General features: G+C 35.4%; 1 protein-coding gene across 2 annotated transcripts in view; it reads right to left on the bottom strand.

Moving 5' to 3' along the window:
- LOC117408654 (ciliary neurotrophic factor receptor subunit alpha-like) overlaps positions 1-25,954 on the bottom strand; it is a 160,770-nt gene that overhangs the window by 34,491 nt on the left and 100,325 nt on the right. For both annotated transcript variants that reach the window (XM_058994445.1, XM_058994454.1), the window contains exons 4-5: positions 4,687-4,804; positions 2,471-2,637 (exon numbers count right to left, since the gene is read on the bottom strand). In XM_058994445.1, coding sequence (XP_058850428.1) covers positions 2,471-2,637; positions 4,687-4,804 — 285 coding nt within the window. The remainder of the gene's footprint in view (positions 1-2,470; positions 2,638-4,686; positions 4,805-25,954) is intronic.

Here is a 25,954-nt window from a genome sequence, read left to right as displayed (position 1 = left end):
AATTTAGAATGTAGGATGTACCTATCTTTACCCACCAACTCACATACATACATTATTCGTTACTATCATTTTGGGTATTAGGTTTGTTGCCTAAAGTTCAGTTCTCATCCTGTACTGGTCATTCTCTTCTCCCACCCAGAAATGCTCAAATGACAGGATCTGTCTCTTCATTTTTACTGCAGATTTGATATCACTCAACCAATGATGCTCCGCTGTTTGACTGACAAGCCCATTTTAATGAGTGGTAGTTGGTGAGTTAACAGTAACATAATCCAAGTATTTTTAAAGAATACTCACATTATAGACATGAGGCAAAGTAACCAGGTCCTGAAAATACTTCTGAACTCATGTCTCTAGATAAAATAGTCCATGGAGAACCCCTTTGTGATTGATAACAACCACCAACTGTTCTTTACAAAGCTATTTTTAAGGTCCCTTCAAAAAAAAAAACAATTACAGGTATATGCTTTCCAAATTAAACCTTCAACTCATTTTTAAGTGTTTCACATACTCATAACCATTACTTCTCTACGTCTCAGAGATACCGGTACATCCCTACTTCGTCAAAAACAGTAGGTAAAATAGTAATATAACGTTTTTATGGTATCTATTATTCTTATAAGAGATGTTGTCTTAAAATGGTTTCTATTATAATAAGAGATAGCCTAAAAACTATGATTGAATCTATTATATATCACAAAACAAAGCTTGTGCTCATGAAATACTAGTAAACATAAAAAAAAGTGCAGTTGTAACTTGCTATGCAGCATGTTCCTTGCACGAGATGACGTCTACACATAGTATAAGATTAAACTTTAACAAACATTGATTGGTTGATTTCCCATATGTGATTTCTAATAATTATAGGAGCAACACCTTTTTTTTAGCATATCAATAACTGCCATAGAACATGGTAGACCATACAACATAGTAGAACTTACAATAGTTCATAAGATCTTTCAAGAATGCCTGAGGAACCTCACAGTAATATATTAAATAATTACCAAATGGTTAGCATAGGTGCCCTATTTGAATATCTAGGACTATTCCCCAACTGGTGTTGACTACATATACAGTATATAAGGTAGGTCTAAAATGTGTGCTCTGGGGAAAGCAGTCACATGTTGGCATTGCAGAAAAAAAAATCTGTTTGTTCAAAAAATAAGTTTCTATGGAAACCAAAGTTTGCCATTCAGACTGGAGAGCAGAGTGGTACTGTCGGCAACATAAGAATGCAATAACTCAGCACACAATTCTGCTGATCTCCTATGAGATGCATGGGAACAGAGAATGTGTGGCGCAATTTCTATTCTGTTGTGTAACATTAGGAGTTTGTTCTGTTTGCGCAGAGGTTTAGCTTATAAGTATTGCACACTTTAGACAAAGAGAGCTATAGAGTGGCTGTCAAATGTGCATCCCCCACCCAGCGTCACTCACAGTCTGAAAATGACTACCACTAGTAAGAATTTGCTGTTATGTGTTAAAATCTGGTGTGGCCAAATTGAACAGTTTGTTGTTGTTAATCCTAAAAGGAATTACAAAAAATAACAACAAAACATAACATAAAGTGTAAGTTGTTCATGTCTGTGACTAAGGAATTTCCATATGCAAATTTGAATGGTGTTTTTGTAGCTATTAAATGCTGAACCATCACAATTAAATTTCGGTTTGGTAAAAACTATCTCGATTGATTCTATTTCTAAAATGTTTAATGTCCCCTGAAATGTCCCATTTCAACCCTTTTGTTGTGCTTGGAGTACACTTCCTTTTAGGTCATATTGCAATAATCCTGCCCTTATTTCCATTTTTATTGCTGTTCTGTTTACGTATGCGGTATGAAGTCATGCATGTAAACACTTCATTTAGTTGCCTTGAACCAGGGCTTTTGCTTATGGTCTCATGTATGTCTGGAATAAAATCTCATGAATTTGTTAGGGAGAAAGACAATGTAATCTGTGATAAGCAAGTGGTTGCAGTGGTTCCCAGAGGGCATGATGTCATACAACAAAACACAGATGTTGTGCAACCCAAGCAACATCCTTCAGGCTAAATATATTAGTCTTTTCTTTTTTTATTTTACAATGAACAATTCCAAAATACCAGCAAAAAGTAGAGGTTGTAGTTTGTTAACCTCTTCTATTTTGATTCCAAATGCCTTCTGGTTTAGAACACAATGTTACACACTGGGATGTAGGCAATTAAATTAATCTAAAGAACACACACACACTGTTGCCTCTTTTTTTTTTAAATTAACCTACTTGTTTATCATTTGCCTTTCAAATCATTAAATGGAGCTTTGTTTTAAAGCAGCTTGAAGGGGAACCAATAGACAGGACTGGGAGTCTCCAATTAGTCTAAACAGTGGCAAATCTAAAAACTGCCATGTTCAGATTACTTATTTTAGATCACTAAAACATTGAAAACTATCGACCCCAAGATCTGTAAAAGCAATAAACAGAAACATACATACCTATGGAAAACTCATCAAACGATATGTATGTAGAGGAGTTCCCCAGCGCATTGATCGCTATGACATTCACTTTGTACTTGTTGGTGGAGAATAGCTCAGGGTATTTCACGTAGCACCGGTTCTTATGGACTGGGTCTTTCTGGAATTCAAGCTTCTTGTTTCCATGCCTGAGAAGAGCAAAAGATAATTACAGCCCCCCCAAAAAATTCAACTATGGCAATTCATTAGGAATATGCATTTAATGATATATGGAAAAATATGGGAAAAATGTAGGTCTATAAATTATCAGAGTCTCTGATTTTCATTTTTCATTTATTTATTTTCTTCAAATAAAAAATTGGGTAAAACTGTGCGTTTGAGATTTCACTTCATATTTCACTGAAATGGGATACCAAACAGGCTGATGTTTTTTGTTGTCTTTTGTATTGTTGTGATATATTTTTCAACAGTAATTGTGATTGTTTTGATATAAATAAAGTAATGAATTAAGTGGAACTGATGAAAGCAGACATTGTCACTGAATATCTGACCAGCCTGTGAACTTTTTTACAGTGAAGCTTTTTGTGACCGTCATATCCCCTGTTAAAATAAAGTGTCCTGGTGGTATATTATTATTTTTTATTATTATTTATTTCTTAGCAGACGCCCTTATCCAGGGCGACTTACAATTGTTACAAGATATCACATTATTTTCGTTTTGTTTGGCAACGCTGGTAAACACATTTCCATACGCATGCATGATTTCTATTCTTAACTGAAGGACCAAAAAATAAAAATAAAAGGGCAGCAGTGTGGAGTAGTGGTTAGGGCTCTGGACTCTTGACCGGAGGGTTGTTGGTTCAATCCCAGGTGGGGGACACTGCTGCTGTACCCTTGAGCGAGGTACTTTACCTACATTACTCCAGTAAAAACCCAACTGTATAAATAGGTAATTGTATGTTAAAATAATGTGACATCTTGTAACAATTGTAAGTCGCCCTGGATAAGGGCGTCTGCTAAGAAATAAATAATAAACAAAAAGCACTGTAGGAGGATGTTTGAATAATACTGTAATTCTAATAATTTTCAATTATTATTATTATTTTTATTAATAATAAACCCTGGTTAAAGCAGGGAATCAATCAGGGGTGAGTTTATGTTTATGAATCAGTGAAAGTTTCACACCGTATTGCACACTGTACACAAAATGGATCGTTTTGTGGTGCGCAAATTTTTTTTTAAAAAAAAGACTCCCTTTCGAACACTGGTCTCGCAATGTTTTTTGCAATACCAAGCAAGCCCAAATTTACCACCGACTGCATCAGCAGCACTGGTATACTGTATATTGTAATGCTCCATGAAAATAAACAGCTTTACACAGGCAGTATTGGTCCAAACTCTTTACTGTGAACAAAGGTAAAATAAATAAAAAGAAAAGGATCGCTGTCAGCCGCGGATCACGGCAAAGAAATAATAATAATAATAAAATAACCGTGTATTCTCAGTCTCTTACTTGCTCTCCGCTTCACAGTGCTGTTTCAAAATGATTATGCCAGAGAATACGTTCTTGTGTGAGTATATATTTATATTAAACATGTTCCTTTATATAAAGCTACAGATTTTTTTTTTTTTTTTTTTAATCAGGGGTATGTCAAACTGTATAACAGAGCAAGTGTGGTAATAAAATATGTCTTTAAAAAAATTGTCTGCCGAGGCTGTCGTTAGTTTAGACCTGACTGTAGAAAGCGTTCAATAACGCCTAGTTATTGACAGTGTTTTGCTGTCGTTCACTCTTATGAATAGCAGGTTGACGCTCAGGACCGATGAAAACTTTATGCTAATGAGGCAATTGTTAACTTATCTTTCAATTCATTAAAAACATGCCTTCATAGATGAAAATCGTTGGGGCTTAATAACGCATCTGAATTATCTCTTATGAATAGCAACTGCCGTTAAATAGACGGCTGTGGACGAAATCTGATCATGTACTCCTGTTTTCTCATTTCGACAGGCGTTAACCCTTTATGAATAGACCCCAGAAAGCTGAAGTTTAGCGTTCTTTGCAACACTTTTATTTAAAAAATAGACAAAGCACAGGAACAGGTTCATTCCCCAGTTGATTTAAGAAAAATATATAGAAGGAAAAACATGAACAATCGTGACTATGTCACAACTATTGTGGACATGTGCTAACCTTTTAAGCCAAGTGCACAACCCAGTCTTAAATGTACACTTACTTTACAGAGACTTCAAACTCGGTGGGGATGTAGGATGGGTGAGGCAGATGCCAGGTGCAGTAGAAACCCTTTGGGTATGTGTTTGATCGACATGTCACAACAGGTTCCTTTGGAGGCTCTAAGAAAATAATAATAAAAAAAAAAAGTAAAAATTGAAGTACTTGATTAGTACTGTGTAACCTTGGGAAACGAAGGGCCAAGACTTTATCCCTGACCCCTCTCCCAAAAAAAGTTACAGTCATTTAATTAATTGTCCATCTTATCAGTTTCTCATGTAACATTTGTTTTTCAACCAAATAACCCACTCAAGTCCACCTACAAGATAAGCTCTTATTTTCAGTGACACATACATTGCACTGCTAAATTTGAAACTGATGATTCAGACCTGTTGCCATGGAGATGGATGCCATTGCCATATATATGATTAGATTTTTCTATCACTTTGTCAAGTGCTGTTTCCAACAGGTTGACATGGTCCCTTTCATCAAATCGTGTGACTGAAGTCTGCAATTTACTTACTTTTTGTAAGTTAATATAACAAAATGAGAATAAAACAAATCAGAGGGTGTTCAATAGACCCTACATCACACTTTTGAGGTGATTTGGTTAATTATCAGGTGTTCATCTTTCAAAGAATAGGAGTTAAAGACTGGAGTAAACCGATTTGAGAATAGGCATCAGCAGGGTTCTCCAGGGCTTTTAAAGAAAATAAATTAGTTGAAGCATGGGGTCTACCCTTATTTGTTTACATTGGGGGTCTTGTTTGTTTTAAAGTTGACTGGACCAGAAGAAGATACATTACTCACAAAGGGAATCAATGGCTGAGCTTGGATTCTTGTGCTCTAAACTCCATGACAAAAATCACACTGTCTTCTCCAGCTGATATCAACAGATTCCTCAGAGAGCTAGTGACTGTCATACTAGAGGTTTATATGAGTGAACATGATAACAGCAATGTAAGCATGCATTGTGTTACTGCACACTGTGCATTTAATGCATTATAGCAGATACATCTCTAATTGTAATTCAGAAGAAAAAAAAAATATGTGTGTTGATAAATTAAAGCTACTGTATAAGCCTGCATACAGTAGTAATGTCTGCAAAATGCACCCTTTCTTATTTATCCATATTAATGTAGAGGCAGCAGGCTTAGGTTTCGGTTCCAAATTGACTCATTGGTAATTCTACAAAAAAGCTGTTTATTTTATTCAGCTAATATTACCCACATCTCACGAACCACCACGTCCTGTTGAAAAGCTCTGACCAGTTTTACTTAATTTGTTTTAATATTGTGTGCCTAAACAATATACTTGCCTAGACTTTACAGTCTAGTGAATGCTGTCTATCCACTGTCAGTGGACAGAGAAAGGAAGAGAGATAAAGCAAGGGATTAATGTCTGGAAAAGCCTAATACCCAGAAAGGCACAGCTTCCTAGTGTATGAAGTGCATGACCTGGCATTCCAGCACTGAGCCTATTGGCCCCGCTCAGCCTTGCACACATCAGGAGGTTAATACCGCAATAGAACCTCCTCCCAGGGAAGCCTTTCTTGAGGGAAGCAGAGGGCAGATGAACATGAGTCGAAAAGGGTTTCTACTACAGTATAAACTTTGCTCAGAATATCACAGGATAACTGTTTGTTTCACCATTAAAAAAAAAAATTAGCACCGCAGCATAGCAACAATCTCTGTTGTACTGCCATAGAGATTTTCACAGCAAGTAGTATGATACACATTATTTTTATTTATTTTATTTTTATTCCTGCTTTTTTCTATGTGTAAGTGCACAATTTTATGTTACTTTTTAAATTAACTGGGATTTATCTTTTGATATAAAATACCCAAACTGTACATTTACAGGATGGCATTGACTTTATATATGTTTTTATAAAGAAAAGTTAAATTCCAAGCCAGTTTTAGTCTATCTAAAAATGCATTGAAATGAAAAATGGACCAATTCAACTGTAACTGTTTAAAACTAACATGCGTTGGCCTTTGTAAAAATACATTTGGCTGAGTTGCTTAATACATTGTGTACAATGCTGATTAACCTTTAGAGTGTGTTGGAAGCATACTTTACGTAAGAAATAACCCACCCTGGAGCGAGTTATTTCGCTTATTTTTTTAAAATAATTACACAAACTAGCTTTTTTAAGGAAAAAATAAGTATGTGTGGAGTAGTGGTTAGGGCTCTGGACTCTTGACCGGAGGGTTGTGGGTTCAATCCCCAGTGGGGGACACTGCTGTTGTACCCTTGACCAAGGTACTTTACCTAGATTGCTTCAGTAAAAACCCAACTGTATAAATGGGTAATTGTATGTAAAAATAATGTGATATCTTGTAACAATTGTAAGTCGCCCTGGATAAGGGTGTCTGCTAAGAAATAAATAATAATAATATAAATATTTTATGTATCCTTCCACTGAGAAAAAAAATAGTCCCTGAAGACTTTGATTGTAACATATATTTTGTACTTTTTTATTTGCCATAAACATTACATTGAATATTGCCATTTATAGTAAATTTTTCAAGATTAAATAAAATGGCATTTGTGAATTGAAAGCAGACTGATTTCCCACATCTGAGAGAGGATTCCTGGAACAGCCAAACACTGCACTGGCACTCGAGGGAGTTTTTTTTTTGTTGTTTTTGTAGGAAATGATCCTACTCGGGCTTTGCGGTCTTCAAGAGAAGCTGACCAATCATTTCTGAGGCTTTTTTTCACACCGATGGCCAGTAACCGGCATAATTTCCCTATATTGTAAACCAGCATTAGATGAGATTTCATATCATATTATATACCACCCCGATTTACGATATTTAACATAATATCTTTGTTTATCATCATTAAGTCCAACGATAATGTTAAACAATCCAAAGACAGGTATTTTTGGGATGTATTAGTGCTTTTTTAGCTACAAGATACAGTAGTACAGGATCCTACAGTCCTTTTCCATTGTGAAAGAAATCAATTTTATGTATAAGCCTCCCTCTCCCTTATAAAAAAAAATAGTATACTCAAAGTATGCTTGGGTCAAAATAGTACAGCCTAATATATTACTAGTATACTAACAGTATACTAAAACCATAATATTTTGACCAAAGTATACTTGCAATATACTACTTTTTTTTATAAAAACTGCCCCCGAACACCTCACAGGCCTACCCTTTTGAGTTCGTATTTCATGATAACAAAAGTCATTTTTAAGACTATTGAGAGAAAGATAACAATCCTAAACTGCAGCAAATTTAAAAATACTTAATAAATAACTGTAATTAAATGATAGGAAACTGGGTACGGTCAAGCAGGCAGGCAGGAATCACACAACATCTACATGAAACTGATGATAATCTACTTCCTTTGGAAGGGTTTTTATTTTAGTCTATTTGCCAGAAAGGTGGCAGGGACAACATGTGCCTCTATAAGCTGTACATAGTTAAATATACAAGTGTGGGAGGATGTGGAGAATTCACTAAACACACGTGAGACAGATATTGGAAGTTATTTAGATGTTTTTACCCCGGTGGGGTGGCACCAGGACTGCACCTGGGAGGTTTACAAACAATGGTATTCCTCCCTGGTGTGGAGACCAATAATAATAATGCAAATAGTAATCCAAAAGAAAACAAAATATGAGAAAAACTACAAACAAACATTCTGCTATCAGCAGCGTCTCGCAGCCTCTGCTATCCTTCTTGCCCTTTGTCTTTAAAACGTGCCCCACAGCTTACAGCAAACCGGCCACGTTTTGTTTCTTGGTCTCTTGGGTTCTTTGCTTTCAGCTCTCCGAACCAGCCTCCTGCCGGCTTTTCTCCTACACGGGCAAGCCAGAGGGAATCACAGCACGTTATTTTTATTGGCCAATCGTTCCCCCCAAGACCCATCTCCTGACCCCTCAGGAACACGCATGCGTCAGATAGCCAGCACAGACCTCGCCCTGCTACAATAAGGAAAGTATATTTAAAAAAGTACAATTGAATTGTATGGATTCCGCTTACAATTATTCCAGATTCTATCTAGAAATTTGTAAGGTAAAAAAAAAAAGTTTATAACTAGGGCCTTGAGAAATTCATGGTTGCAGACTGATTCAGGTGTAATTCTGTCCTAAACCTCAAAATTAGGGGTGTGCAGAGAACCCGTTGCCCGTATTTATAATCTTATTTGTACTCAGAAACCAATAATCGTATGAATACTCAGACTCAGATTTTATCACCAGAAATGAGTATCATTTCTAGTCCTGTTTACTTCTACTCAGTGTCCAATTAAACAGATCTACAGAATGATTGAGTAACTAACACATCAACTACTGGCTAATTATAAAACATTGCCTAATAATGAGGGATAATTATACTGTACTATTGACACATTTCTTAATTCCTATTCTTAGCTTTTAATGTTTACTTTTTTATTTTTCAATATAACTATCCCTTCCTCTTTCAATAAACTAAAGTCCAATAAAATGTTTATAAAGTTTAACTTAAAAATACATAATTTTACAACACTCAGAAAGGGACTCATTGACCCAATACAGTGGTTTAAAATGTAACGTTAGAGTTCATCAGACATAAAAAGAATGCCCCAAATATATATAAATAGGTGTACTTGTTGAATGCATCATAATTATAAAAATTCAACTGCAACAAGCCATATAACAAGGACGTTTAAGCAGGCTATATTATTTGGCAAACCTGAACAAGAATATGTCAATGAATATCAAAGTCCAAAACAGGGAGATGTTCCTACAGCTAGTCGACAAGGACGTTTCTAAAGGTTTAGCTGATAGATCAATAAGCTGTAGTTGTCCTCATTAGAACTCAGTTGTATTGGGTTTATAGTGCCAAGATTGACACTGCAGGTGAAAAGAAAAAGGCAAGCTGTAGGCTGACAGGTAAAGATTCTTGAGTTGCTGAAAGGCATCAGAGCATAATGTATTTTAAATGATCACTAGTCAACACTGTCAAATGGTATTATGTTTTAAAATTGGCCAACACATACAGACTAGAATATGAACATCTGCCCGATTTCCATCCTGCACAAGTTGCAGTTAACTAGACTAGTTTTGAACAACATAATCTTGCTTTGGGTGTAAATAGCTTGTCCATGCTTTCATTGTATAGAACCCCTGGACACTGATTTGCAACATGATAAAGAGGCAAACTTTATAGTGTTGTTATTATTTACTTTTTATTCCAGCATTATATTTATGGAATGCCAGTACCCCCCCAAATAAAAAAACTTGGCTACTGCAAGAGTTTTCCAAAAGTAAGCCCTGCAGAATTTGTTTTTAATTATGTAGCGGTCTCTTTTTACTGGTGCTGTACATAGAAGAAATAATAAATATGCTTTGACTTGTAAGCTTGCTGTTAGTACAGAATGGTGCAACTAGGTAGTTAAATTATATGAAATGTTTGTTTCTAAGGCACAATTTGTTTGAGTTACAATTTAAATTCTAACCTATAGCACAACGTAGAAGAAACCATAAGAAAATAGCACAATGGGCACATTACAGTAACACACAGGTACTGTTATGCTTTTGTGTATTAAACGTGGTACCAGTAGCTCACACTGTACCATTGTATCTGCCCTTGTACTAATATTTGCCCTTTCGTCATTGACATTGAATAGAAACTACTCCAAAAAAGAAAACAACAAAGAAACACACACACACACACACACACACACACACACACGCACACACACAGTTCTTTGCAGCAAAATGAATAGTTTTTTTTATTTTTTAAAGTGAGTCCCAAGCCATTTCATCATTAGTCTTCTTTAAGATTTCACATAGAAATGCAAAGACAATTAAATAACTGAAGCTCTTGGTTAATCACAAACTAAATGGGGTTAAATGGGATCACCATAATTGAGATACTGCATCTTCAAGTTTAATTCACAGCATGTTACCCTTAAGGTAAGAGAGCACTAGTCTGTAGCTGCCACTGACTGGTCTAGATATTTTACAACCAAAATGCTTCCAGATCTCTTCTTTCATTTAATTGCATTTCTAAAACCGTTTTATAGCAGTTAAGTTGTTTGTTTGTCCTTTCAAATCGGAAGCAGACAAGATGTCGTCTTTCAACACATCTGGCACGTTTCTGGTGATGGGAGGGAAATTTATGGGCTAAGACGTCACAAAGAACTAATTTGACAGTAATACAGAAAAGAAGATAGATGGCTTTAAGGCATGCTGTTTAAAAACAAAGAAAATGTGGGCAGGTGAAAAGGGTAAAAGGACTGACAGGGAGCCCCTCAACGAGCAACCCTGCATTTGGGTGGTCTACTGGTTACTGTCCAATGCACTATCAGATTAGCTTCTCTTGGGGGTCTGTCCCCTCCTCCTGCTTTTGTAAAGCTCCTTTGAAGAATAGGAAATCATTAGAAATTACTTCTGAATACACAACATCCCTGCATTGGTTATAAGGTTACTTCTTTGTCATGTTAGTTTGTGTGTGTGTGTGTGTGTGTGTGTGTGTGTGTGTGTGTGTGCAGGGAGTGGGTAACCCATCTTATCATCCTGGAATACAAAGCTCATACACTGCTCTTTTTTCAGATGTATGCAGCTCTGTTATTTAAACAACAGGTCCTCAGCTGTGAGAAATATATGTTGGACCACAGTTTGTGGGTAAAAAAAGGCTCATGATAGCACCCAGCCGTATCAAATTACCTGGCCAAGTCAAGGATGAAGCTTAGCTTAAGCCTGAAAATGGGTGACGGGTATTCTCTTTGTGAGGCTGGGAGCTGTGGGAAGCTGACAAAATGTTTTGTTTGGGTTAACAAGGACATGGTCCTGCCAAGTTTCACTCCTGCTCATACACATTACAGTAATTGTGAACCATTTTTATAGGAACCATGTTTTTTAAAAGCGTTTTTTTTTTCTGTATGAAACTGCGACAACAAAATAGTTTTGCTTTAATAAATTGATCAAATTGGTAACGTGCAGCAGCCAAATAAATAATAATGAAAACCAGAAATGTAAGAAGTATCATTTGAACAAAAGATCAAAAATAACTTCTTATAAGTGACCCTGGATGCTTTCTCCTGTAGTGTGATGACCCATAACCATAATAATGTTCTACTGAGCAAATATCAATAAGAGACCAAAACTGTAGACCTGTCAACTGTAGACTGATTGATAGGTTGTCTAGAGTCATTGCAAATCATAACTCTCAACCTCAAAAGTAATTGTAGGATTAAACAGGGTTTACTAATGCCAGCCTAATAGGTAGGTATTTGGAGGATACCAAGATGCATACTAAAATGGATACTTTTTAGTGCAACTATAATACATTTGATGGAAATGAACAAGCCTATTTTAAAATCATATTATTTTTCAAATGTTTTGTAATAATTGTTCCCAAAGTCAAATGTTACACCTGCAGAATTGTTTCTCACAAAGGGCAAGGAAGGACCATAAATGAAAATGGTCTCCCGCAAACTGTGCAAGATCTTCTAATCAATCAGGAATCTTAGCAGAAGGCTTCTGTAAAAGTGATGACAGAACACACATAGCACTAAAGACCAGGACAAGATAGTGACAAGTCAGTTCTCTCTTATTTGCTGCTAATGCTTATCAGCCTTATCTGACACAAAGTTCCTGCTGCTGCATCAGCTTTGCTCCCCTGGGTCTCCACATTCTTTCCCTCTTGTCTCTCTGAGATGAAACTGCCACATTACACGCCCATTAGTGTCAATTGTGATGCAAGCTTCCATTTACTAGGCACTGGACCTCTCAGTCATACACATCTTAACAATAATCTACACTGAATCTCATACAAAGAAAAACAATTCCTGTGCTTATAACTGTAGCAAGTAACCACACAACACAGAAGTAAACTTATAGGACAGTGTCATTACATACTGAAGAGCAGGGCCACGTCTGCTGATTTGGACAGAAAGCAGTACATTTGTAGACAGATAATATCCACTTAAAAGATAATCCTTTAAATCCTGAACGGTTTTGTCAGCATGTGCCTGACTAATAAGGCTTCTGTATTTGAGTCATATTTTAAATCATTAGATGAAGGTTTAAAATCTGGAAATAATACTGTTGATAATATTGATGTTGCAATACATAAAATGAATAAACTAAATGTAATATGATTTCATGGACCTACGGTCACTTGCCTCCTAATCAAGTAAATTATAACAAGCAATAGGGTGAGCGGTTTTGCTGATATATACAGACGTCTTGCATGAGTTGTGTGAAAAACAATACCATGCATCAAGCAATGTTCAAAAAACATAAATTGAAGGCATCACTTAGCAAGCTTTCTAAACAATGGTTTTAACCTCTTCCGAAAATGCTTGGGCTTGAAAGCATTCCTCCCATTCACGAGGGAATGAATAGTCTTTACAAAACTACATTTCCATTGCCTAACATCAGTGGTACCTTCATTAATCGTCCATAAAGTTCTAGAGCTGAAGTTTGGGTCCCAGGGTTTCCCAAGATTAGGCAGTATTTACTGTAGTTTGATGTTCTGCAGGATTGGGCTGACACTGCATGATTAATGTGTTTGTGGGATTCAATTTTAAAACATTTAATAACCTTGGATATGGATTGCCAAGACTGCCACGAGCCAGCTACTTGTTAGATTTAGCGCAGCATATTATCTACATACATACAGTTCCTACCATTACTGGCAGTGGCTGCTGATGATCATTTGTGCACAATACAAGCTAGCACCTTTCTCCTCAGCATGCATTAAGTTTGAAAACAAATGTAATATGTTTAATCAGAGATGTGCAAAAAAATATCAAATAAAATCATGGATTATATGTAGGGCTTCTGATTTTCATTTTTAAGTGATACAAAATTATAAAACACCCTGATGAAATCGGTGTATATCCAAATAAACAATGGAAAAACACTGGAAATGGTTACTCAATTCATGTTGACTTCACCCCTTTTCCATAAAACAAACAAACAAAAAAACTACCTTTTCCAATGGAGCTGGGCAATGTCCCTCCTTCCTGACTTGTATCTGTCATTGATTCAATCAGAATACTTTAAACTCACCTTAACTACTGAGTGGCAGCAAATTCCTATTTGACAGACTCTGCTTGTATGATTTAAATTAGAGACTATTGGAGACTCTGCTTGCATGATTTAAAATTAGACTGTAATTAGGAATGGAGTCTTGTCTGCAGGATTTAAAGCTATATTACAGTTAGATAGGGAGGATTTAAAACAAAATTGCAAATTGTGGCGAAATGCAAAAAAATGCCTAGACACACAAAAACCCTGGAAGAATGTGCCAGTGACCATAAGGATTTTGTTGAGGAAGACAGCAAAGGAAAGAAGGTATAATTTAAGTGTCGAGACCGAAAAAAATGCCCAAGCATTTTGGCAGGTAACCTAAAATAATAATTTCATACAGTATATAAAAAGCGAAAGCCCCGGAAAAAAAAAAAGAAATAAAAAATAGCTAAAAAACAGGCACCAAAAAAAGAAATGAATAAAAACCGAAAAAACAGAAGCCCTAATTATATTATAAAAAAAGGTTGAATTGTGGTTAAATCGGCTGCTCTAGTCTCCACCTTAGTTTCCATCTGTTTGTAGAGGCCCACATGGTTGGCTGCATTATGGCCCGTAATTTGGGTAGGGCAAAATTGAATCCCCTATGTTTGTTTTTTTGGAGGTTGCTTTTGGTCACAAGCAATGAACACACATGTGTTGGCTTAGGATTGGCTGCTACACAGTGTAGGACCAATGATGTCAATCAAGGGGCCAGAATTTTTAAGGGACTGTAGCTAACAAAATAATTCCATAAATCTTCCCTCTCATGCACTTTCATTCATTAAATAGGTGTCAAATGTACAGTTTTAGACAGAAAGACATGTTTTGTAAAAATGTATTTTCATTTTATGAAACATTTGAGACCTACAGCTGTGGCCAAAAGTTTTGCATCACATAGAATTTTAGGGTTGAGACATTAAAAAAAAAAAAAAAACAAACAAACAAAAAAACAACATATGAACATCTTTTATTAACATCATGTAAACTACAAAATGATATCACAAAAGTCTAACGGAAGTCATAATAGTAGTATAGTTAGATTTCCAAATGTAATTAAAAAAAAAAAAATTGTCAGTTTTTCGTTAGGTACATGGAAAACAAAGCATTTAATATGTTAATGTAACATTATTCAGCAGGTTTCATTCGACTTTATAAAGCAAAAGTAACTAGCTCTAGTTGTTGCATCCTGACATACTAGTTATCTGTTTAAAACCGGCAACATGCCACAAGCAACAAATCATGAACAATTTGAATACTTAGAATTTTGTTAGCCCCCATTGGATATTGGCCAACATCATGTACTGGAATTTAACATAACTGGCAGTCTCTGAGTGGTAGTGGAGAGTTGTGTGGAGAAGCTAATGTTTGGCCTGTTGGTGCCATATCTGACTAAAGCTGTGGACAAAGATTGGTGCTTGGCAGAACTCTGTGACACACATACAAAATATTTTTTATGTCAGTAAGCATATCCTAATGTTCCAACCACTAAAATAAATTAGCTGTTTGTTTGCAAGAGAGTCGAACATGCAACTCACATTATCATATTAAAAAGAAAAAAATAGGCTAGATGCAATCAGCCTCTAACTTAATCTTTATGGTATTTTGAAATCTTTTTTTTGTATGGAAAGTTGTATTGAAAAGAAATGAGGGTTATTCAAACTGACCAATTTTGACAACATAACAGATATAGAAATAAGCAATATAAGCCTGGAGATACTAGAAACAAAGTTCAGCCAATAGCAGAAGCTGAAGTTCACTGTGGGACCGTTTGAGAAGCATGTGACAGGAATGTATAATTTTTACTCTTTGATGTATTCTAATTGTATAACTGTCTAAATGTCTAAAAAGGTCAAAGTTGTTTTTTGACAACAAAGAGAGTGCTCATGGCAGATCAGTCAACGTGCTTATGCTACTGATAAGCTCAACAGCCAGAGGCTATTATCTGAAAAAGTAGGACAAAGCATATCCAATGAATCCATACCTCCTGAACACTACAGAAATTGTGCATTATTGTCTGAGTTTACCATTATATGATTTGCAGGCTTCTTGCTCTATCATGGTAATTAAAGTCTTGGACTGACTTTCAAAGCTCTGGACTTTATAACTGCATTTTATTACTGTGAGCTTAAGCTGTCTAAACTTGAAACGGTTGAGTCAAGGTTGACAAGTGAAGAAGAAAAAAGTATTAATTTGAACTTGGAAACAAAATGGATGGATGACAAGTACTCTGTCTTTGGATGGGGCATACTGTAGATATTGTAATAATACAAATGATCTAAAAACTCAAATGAAACTCAATAAATAATAACAATTACCAAAAAAATACCCAGAGGAAAATAAATTACTAAATACTAAAATTATATAATACAAGAAAAAACAAGTACATAGTACACATTTTAAAAACAAAAAGGAAAACTACATTTGTATGCAAATAAACAAACTTTTTTTTTTTTTATAAGACAATTGACTACACGGCCTACAGTCAACAGTGTAAACTGTAACAGCTACTTAGACATTCCAATGAGGTTTCTCTCTGCCTATGAAGTAGATGAGTCAAGCTGTGGATTGTCCAGTTGACAACGAGGAAAACGATTAAAATGTAAACAATGTGAGCATCAACTAAATGGTATTGTTTTTGAAGTTTTGAAGTGGCTTTTTACAAAAACAACATTTCCAACTCCCAAGACATCCTGACAGAATGTATATTATAACCCATTTATTAATTTACTCTGTTCTCAGTTCTTATGGGAAAGTTTAGGAGTGCATTGTAAATAAATATGACAGGGTCTCATGGTACTGTTTGCATGTGCCAAACCTGTAGTTGATTAATCAAAATATTAGAACAAAAGTATATCTCAAGATATTCTGCTGGGTCTGACAGGGGGAATTTGGAAGTGGAATTTAAAGAAAAAACATTACACACTTTGTTTATTCATCGAAGTCTTGTTTCAAGGCCAAGTTTATTTAAGCATTCCTCCTGAATATTTATTGTCAAATAAATATATGTAGAGTACAATAATCACTTGTCAAGGGACATGGATGACCTGTTTGTCATCTAGAAGAAACTGTAAATCTAATAATATGAAAGGGACAATAAATATTTAGATTGGTATTCAACCCTGCTTCACCAATCCTTGGTTAATAAATAGATTTACAGACACGTCCATGCATAATTTGGTCTCATAAGGCCTAGAAACAACACAAGAAAACATAGATATATAATTAAGGCCAAATTTACACCATTTTCAATTAAGCGTCTAGAGGGCTATGTGCCTGTGGGGCAGTGAGCTATATCAGTTGTCTGTCATGCTTTTCACCTCTTGCGGCATGGCTTGGTCACCAGTGAAAGGAGTTTGGTGGTAAAAGAAGCCTGGATTGAGATGCACTAGCAGAGCTGAGGCTCTCATGGAGCAGTACTGTGCCTTCCTATATGCCACATAAAATCAAACAGAACCCTAACAGAAGCGGAGATTCACTTTACCTCTCCGTAGTATAACATAAAATTGTTTGGATATTGTTTAATTATCCGAGCTTTGAATTGGGTTCAGTCTATTTACAAAATAGCTTGGATACATTAAACACTGTGATTGGCTGAACAAGATCACATGACCATGCAGTAAGCATTGTCTTATGCACGACTAGGGGCGAATCACCTCTGAAGATCAAAGTGCATCTGGGTCAACAGTTTAAAAAAAAATCTTCATCGTGCCATACTGACTAATTAAGGACTTCAAGCCACATAGATATTTAGCATGTTTACCTTTCTTTTTATAGTCAAACACTAACATAAATTAAATAAAATTGTAAAAAATTTAAATGATAATCAAATATCGTGGATTTATTTTATTTAAAATCTCAATCTCTTCAGCCACTGTAAAGGCCCAGGCTTAAGTACCAAATTTCATCGGATTGCAGGATCTGAAATTAGGGCGGAATGCGGTTGTGTTGGATCTTAGCAACGGAGGGTCCGGGTATGACAAAAAACCCTAGGTTGGTATAGGTGCAGAAAGACAGGGCAATGCAAAACTGTACTGCATTCTTTCGATTAGGGTTAGGGTTAGGATTGGGGTGATTTAAATCTTAAATTCAGTATTCAAATTCTCTGCTGGGCTGTCACTGAAAAGCCTGGCTCTTCTTTCTACATCTATGGTTCATATTTTCAAAAATATGGTATCAAAAGTTAAATACATTACGGCAATTGTAGACATCGGTGTGTATTTAATCCAGTGAGCAGTTTTGTTCAGGTTGACTGATATGACTGATATGTGACATTTTTCATGACTTCCTCACTGACTGTCTGGGAGACTCTGGAGAAGTGAAACTAGTGTTGTAGGAATAAAAAATAAATGGTGCAGAACGTGATTATTGTACTAGGGAAACCGTGATTTCAAATGTAAACTTTACAAAGTGTATAAAACATGTTGTTAACCCTTTAAGGACCAAGCGTTTTTCAGTGGAATGCTCCCCCAGGACCAGGTTTATTTTTTTGGCTGTATTTGACTCTTCCTATAATAATTAATTGTAAATATTTTTTACAATAGCATCTTGGAATTACCGGAATTATTATAGTGACGTTAATGCTGGCCAATAGCAGTATGCAGCATGTTGCTATGTAAACTGTGTGCAGAGGAATGAAGTGCTAAGAACCAATACTGGGGTCAGTAAAACAATGCATATTATCCATAGGAGAGGGTAAAACAATGCATATTATCCATAGGAGAGGGTAAAACAATGCATATTATCCATAGGAGAGGGTAAAGGCTGCCACACACCAGACGTAATGCGATTTTTTAATTGGGCGACAAAAACCTTCACAGCGACATGACCATACACACCAGAAGCGACTAGTTTGAAAACTGTCAGATCTATACAACTGTTGATCAAGACTGGTACATATTTGTCAACATGATGTAGAAATTGTGAGTGTCTTATCTGATGGTATTTCAACATATATGGCAATAAATCGTACATACCTGGGATGTCCAGTTCCTTCTAAATGGACTCCTGTATATTATCTTTCATCTCTGTAGCTTTGCGATGACCTTTATCGTAAAGATCTCGGTATTTCTCCACAGCAAGTATGATTTTTTTCTGCTGTCATTTTGGAAATTGCTTCACTGACTGCTCAATGCCCTAGTTCAGGGGTTTTCAACCTTTTATTTTTCAGCTAAAGTACCCTTTACAATTTTCGCATTTACAAGTACCACAGTTGCAATGAAAGGCAGAATAATCTGATTAACACATTTATTTCCTGTTTATTTAATAGATCATTTTTCACAACAGTCTGGGGCTGACAAACTGCTGGTTTAAGACAGAATACCAAACAATAGGCTTAATTCTTAAAACTTAATTACATGTCTTTGGATGCACAGAATTAAAAGACAGTATTTGGGAATCTCTTCGTATTCAGTTTCTATTCAGCAAATCATTAAACTAATAGAAAATAGTCTGCACTGTAAATGTTTATCACATTACCATTTACTTCCCACCTCAGCATAATTATGTGTGCCATTTAAAATGTTTACAACATCAAAAACATAACCTCAAGATAAAACTATAATACCTAACAAAGTACACTTTTTTAAAATTAAAGCCAGCATAATTATCCAAAGGAATTATAACTTTCTGTCGCTTTACAGTTTGTGTTTTCTTCCTTCGTTTTTGTTATGCAAGCAAGAAATGCATCCATTTCAAACACCGACAACATAATTAACTAGCCGATATTGCTGTTACTAAAATGCAGCCATGGTAATAAATAAATAAAACAAAAATCTGTATTAGTATTGTGATTAGCCTACTATTTATATTTACCAGAGCATTTATACTTCTAAAAAAAAGCAGAGACACTGTGCTTCACTGATATGAAAAGTTGAAAACATTTTCATATCAGTTGGCAGATGCCTGTTTCACCTATATAAAATCGAAATTGCGCATGCGTACAGGTGGAAAATGTGGACATGATAGATTCTGTGGATTTGTTTTCATCTGTGGTTCACTTTGAGCTGCTAAACAAAGATTAAATAATTATACAGTGTTTTAGAGAATATATAATACCGTTACAAGATCATTATTTTCTTTTACTTGCATTTTTATTTGTGCATTTCTGAGTTGTCCTGTGTACCCCTTATGACCCTTAGAAGTACCCCCAGGGGTACGCGTACCACCGGTTGAAAACTCCTGCCCTAGCTGACACGTGACAAATCACAAAAAATAGGATTAAATCCTATTTATTTTGCGTCGCTCCATCGCCGCTCTGGTGCTGTTCCTGCGTCGCCTGTGGTGTGAAAGATACTTATAAAAAGTATAGGTTCTATTCATTTTGTCGCATCGCTGTACAGTTTCGCTTGCTGCATCGTGTCTGGTGATTAGCAGCCTTAATACAACAAGCTCATTACAGGGATGACCAAAAGTGTGTGTAATGTATTGGAACGTGTTTTACAATGGTGCATGGCTATAACATAAAATGACTGTAAATATTTTTGTAATGAGCCAAACCCATTGTTAAACCGTGGGGTAGGAAATAGTGATCACATCCAGGATTTGACCTTTTAGTTAAGCCTTTGGCCTTTGCTGGTATAGAGGTTTTGTGGTTCATCCCTGTAGAGGAGGTTATATACTGCATTTATCTATTCATGTTTGTTTTACGATTGAAAGAAATAAACACATACAGCGTCTTCGTTGCTCCCTGGAGAACCATTGTAAACTACATATGTAATGAGCAGATTCTAAATACCTAATAATGTGCAGTCTCCTCAGCCTATTCCCTGTACCAAATGCAAAATGGCTTTCCGGGGTCATCATTGACATTCAGTATATTGATTCCAGGCCAAAGAGTGACCAATCAATAGTCAACATACAATCTCATTCTGAAGAAGTGCTGAATTATAAAATATGAATATTGTACAAGAAGTAATGGAAAGGATAATCCATTAGTAGAATGGAACTGCAGTGGTGACATTTTTATAACTTGAAAGATTATACACTGGTTTATCTGGAGTAATATGCTGATAGTGTAGTGGTACTATAAACTGTTTTTTTTTTTCAAAAGATTCATTGGTATGATAAGAGGATTGACACTGTCAGATTTGTGGTCACAACATGTCCTGTGGATACTTAATCCATCAGTAAATGTGAAAACAATCCCACTAATTCTTCATTAATGTTCCTCATTGTTTTCTATATTAAGAAATGTTTTAAAATGCTGTTTTGTTTTCTTCTATAGGATTACATGTTCTTATACATATACATTTAAAATTAGTGTTGGTGTAATTTATATGTGGAAATGGGTTTGTTTTGTGTGCTTTTTGGAGCTGTTATGTTTGATCAAATGATTGTTTACAGACGGGTGCTCGATTGAGACTTGCTGCCTGCCTGTCTTTAAACTCCAACTCCTCTGTCTTGCAATGTGGTTACCCACACATGTGACATGTCACAATACCGTTTAAATGTTGATCAATGAGAAGGAATCTTCATAAAAGTACTACATATTGATGTTCAATTCAAATTTGCTGTTTTGTCATTATTCTGATACAGAGAAATGCCAAATCCTATTATAGTGAACATCCTGATATAACGAACATTTCTCCAGGGTCATATATTAGAAGACCGAAGGTTGAGTAATTTATAAACTGTCACAGAAACCCGAGATGGAATTGTTTTCCTGTAACTCACTGAAGAGGCCCATCTATTATTTTTTATAATACATGGATACCCTTGTGATGCTAATATTAAAGAAGACGAGGTTCAGCAGTACAGTTCGGTTTTTTAAAACCTAGTGTTTCAGTGCTGTACAGACGTTCTATGTTGTTATCCGTTTCACCAGTTTCTCTGAAATACGAATGTACCAGCTTTACATCTTTTTTTTTTAACGTATTCTCATTTTGTTGATCATTAATGAACATTTCTGTACTGTGTTGTCGAGTGATTGAAAATGAGACATTCTGTGTTTGAATTGAAAGTGATGGTCTCGAGGAGTCGAATGGGTCAAAGTTCAAGTATATTTTCCTCTAGAGGAATTATCACTTTTTGACATCACTAGTGTGGTATTATGCCTTTTTTTTTTAGAATGGCTCAGGATGCAAATATAGCCTTCATCCATGTTTATATATATATATATATATATATATATATATGAGTGTGTCTTGTAAAACACATGTCTGTGCCAACACTATAATAGATACAAAATGAAAACAGCAATGTAATGTCCAGTATCCTTATAAGATCAATAAAAGCTAATCTGGCAAGAGAATATGCATCCTTTAAATAACCAGTGTCATTATCTTCTTCAATGCTGCCCAGTACTACAGAATAAATAAATAATAATAAAAAAAACTTCTTGGTTTCTTGGATATTCCTATGTGGGCTTGTTATACTTTGGGAGTCTCTTACCATCTCTCAATAACTTCATATCTGTATATCTCATTCGAATTCTGTATATCACAGCACTTGGACAAGCTGTTCACATATGATGATGGCTGTTAAGCAAGGGTAGGCTCGCCTTCATATATCATAAATTGCCGTAATCATGATATAATGAGGAACACCCTTGAGAAAGAAAACCATTACCAGTCAAGTTAAATGAAATAATAGATTGTAAATGGAAACCAGTCACGTTCATTTCCAATGTTGATGATTAGACAGATAGGGAGGCAAGGGGATACATGTCAGCATGGTTCTTATTGCTCTTTATAGCTGGGGCCAAGATTTCATGCATGAAACTGAAGATTGTGCCTGACCTCATGTAGCACAAGTTTTACGAGTGGGAATTCAGAACTGATCCAGAAGTTGGGCCTTTGGGGCATTTTATAAATGAAGCATTGCCCCCTTCCCCACCTCTAGTCCAACCCTGCGTCCTCTATATGCAATGCACATCAGCCAAGCACCTCTACTATCAACCCGAGAGGTAAGTGAAAGGACAAAAGCGTTAAATTGACTGTGACCCTGAAGTCCTGGGTTGTTTATTATTTCCTCCACTAGCCAGTTCATTTTATACTTATTCCTCCCTAGTTGTTTGGACAATTGATTTGGCAGTGCATGGTGAAATGCAATTAGGAATGTTGTTAGTAGCGAAATATGTGACTCCGCCATGGCCTCCTTCTATAAATCCATTTGGAACAGTTATTCCACAAATTGTTTGCATGTTTTAGCAGAGGTCATCAGTTTGTAAAGTAACTGCATCTGAAAGGCGAGAACCTTTGCATTCAAAGAACAATAGCGGCCTGGACGCCTCATAGATAAAGGGAGGAACAAAAGGATAATGTTACCCAGCACTGGAATTCTTGAAGGGAAGAGGGGGTCTCTGGAATGGGTGCTGATTCAAATTCAACACGGATACAAAAAAAAAGGCTGCGGTCCGCATCAGAAAATAATTGAATGTGACAATGGTGATTTGTTGTGTGTATAGCAATGCACACCTAAATGTAATTGATTAAATACATTCTCTAAAATAAGTGTCTACAATCAGCACAATAAGAGTGTGTCATTAGAAACCATACTAACAGTATATTACCTATAAAAGTATTAGTACACTCTACTGTATGCGTAAAAGGTAAAAAATGTGTGTGTCTGTGTGTGTCTGTAGGAGATGGGAGGGGGGCACCGTAGAATGGCATAGCATGAGTTAATAAATTCTGCAGCTCTAACACGTCATTGGTAGTGGGATAAATAATAAATTGGAATGTGATATAGCACTGCCATCAGTAAAGCTCTATATAACTATTAGCATTTGGTACATATATTATTAAATCAATAGAGTAATACAACTATACAGACTATACACCTCTCTCCTCAAAACATGTCCCAGTTGCTTGCTTATAAGATAAAGAATAGATCTGATATACAGCATGAAAATTGTTCTAATATTTTGCGTACTGTACATGTTTTTCTATCACCCCTGCATATCTATTTCTGACTGTACATACTTTTGTTAGTCAGTAAAGCATATTGTTTGATTCATGGGCTCTATTCAAAGCTTTAACTTATGCTGTGCTACTGGTTCACTTGAAATAATTTTCAGTACTTTTTCAATTTATAAATGGCTTTGTGTAAACGACAATCTCCATTTTACGACAATCTCCAACATTTTGTCTTCAATCACAAAATTAACATCAATCAGGTGCACTACATACATTCTGTGGATTCACCTATTTATTTTCAAGTTCCCCCAAGCTAGCTGTGCTGGCTGCCTTCACTTGCAGCAACGAGCAGCACGACCTGATAAAAACACTGCTTGTTACTGTGTATGCTGTTGCAGATGTATCAAAGGAATTTCTGTTGCACTTTCACTCACACACTAATATTTGATTATATATATATATATATATATATATATATATATATATATATATATATATATATATATATATATGTTTCACCAGTATAAACTAACCATTAAATGCTACTGGTGCTTTGTATAGATAAAATTTGTATTAATTAAACACAGCTTGTTGTTCATATTCTATCATATACTGTTATTGGCTTGTTTAACAGTGTCATACATACTAAAATTATATATATGAACAAATGTCACAAATATAAAAACAGTGCTATTATATCGCCACCCTGCTGTCCCCCACCCGCCAACTTCCCGAGCCAAGTAAACGTAACCATGGCCAATTAAAACAACAAAGTTATGCAGTTAACCTTTGACTCACTTTCCTAATTCGTTGTTAACTGAACGTTCATCCCAATGTCATCAACACTCCAGTTCCCAAAACAAAACAGAAAGTACAAAATGGCGAGTCGACCCTACATTTAACACCACTTACCTTGATGGAACGGGTTGATTTGTTTAGCCTGAAAAAGGCTTGACGCAGTCTAAAATAAGTTACTTTTATAAACCACAGTAAATGTAAAAAAAAAAAAAAGTATGGTAAGAGTTTTGTTTGTTTACGTGCAAGTTTTGCACAAACGAAGGCTGACTTAAACTAAAGCATCGGTTTTGTAAACAGCAGACTAGTTTTTTTTTTAACTTTCCGTTTTGAAAAAGTGTTTGCCTGTACATATTCAACATTTTTTTTTTAACTGCTTAAATACTAATGGAATCTTGTGAGTTACAGCTTTTTTAAATAGCACTCCTTCAAGTCATCTTATTGAAGTCAATTCTCATTAAAACAAACTCGGGTTAAACAAATGTCCTGATACTACAAATTTTCAACATGGTCCAGGACAAATGTAGCAGTCACTTATTGTAAATGACTTCTTATAATACAAATGAATTTAACACAATTTATTTTGGAGTCCCTTCAGGGAAGAAAAATGTGAATAATACTAATTGTCCTTGTTACAACAGCTGAGTGAAAAGGATATTGGGAAATGTATTAACTTGCATCCAGAAATATTTCTGATACAGAGTGCTCTGTCCAGTATAAGAAACAGACATTTCACGTGTCTGTTACTATGTTTACTTTTATTTATTATTTAATAGTTGTTATAGCTCTAAAAAAAAATTATACATTTTGAATGTGACAATGCTATTTTTCTGCTTTAATAAATATTATCATATATATATATATATGAAATATCTTGAAATACCTATTTTTAAGTTAATAAGTATTAATGGTTAAATCAGATACAGATGTAGTAAAAGCAATTATAAAACATAATTTAATTAACAGACGCTACAGAGGAAGAAAGGACATGTATAGTTAAGTGAGATAAGGGTAGTCTTTTCATGTTTGTATACCAAATATTCCTACTTAATAAGTTGCTTATGATCAGTTTTTTTTATTTTTTATTTTTTTTATCAACCCTTTCAGTTGTTTTTGACATACAGTCGGTTATACTGTATGTAAAACTGAAATGTAAAACTGAAAGAGTTAAAAACCGAAACACTGAACTGTAGGACATACCATAATTATACACATTGTTTTCTAATTGTGTAACTGTGACAATTAAGCAGAATACATTGTATTATACAATTCGATATAATGTAGAAGGAATGCAAGATTGTATTAAGAGACATTAAACTTTTGTATCTTTTCCTGTTACCCATATTGTTGCTGCGGGAGGTTGGAAATGACAAATCACGTCTGAGTAGAACTGCAGCTTGCGGTTTTCAAAATTTAAATTCTTGAATTCATTTGTTGACCTCAAAGCGACTGACATCAGACGTTTGGCAGCATTCTAAAATAGTTTCTGATGAGGAAACCCAGTGCAATCATTTAAAAAAGGGGCAAAAGGAAACACTAATTTAAAACGTCAGCTAGATTGATGTCAGCAAATGAACGCTCGTAACTTACTAGCACCAGCA

Source organism: Acipenser ruthenus, chromosome 2 (assembly GCF_902713425.1).
Source record: "Acipenser ruthenus chromosome 2, fAciRut3.2 maternal haplotype, whole genome shotgun sequence".
In the NCBI taxonomy this organism is placed as follows: domain Eukaryota; kingdom Metazoa; phylum Chordata; class Actinopteri; order Acipenseriformes; family Acipenseridae; genus Acipenser; species Acipenser ruthenus.
The sequence above is the reverse complement of the archived record's forward strand: the minus strand, read 5'-3'. Positions and strand labels throughout refer to the sequence as shown.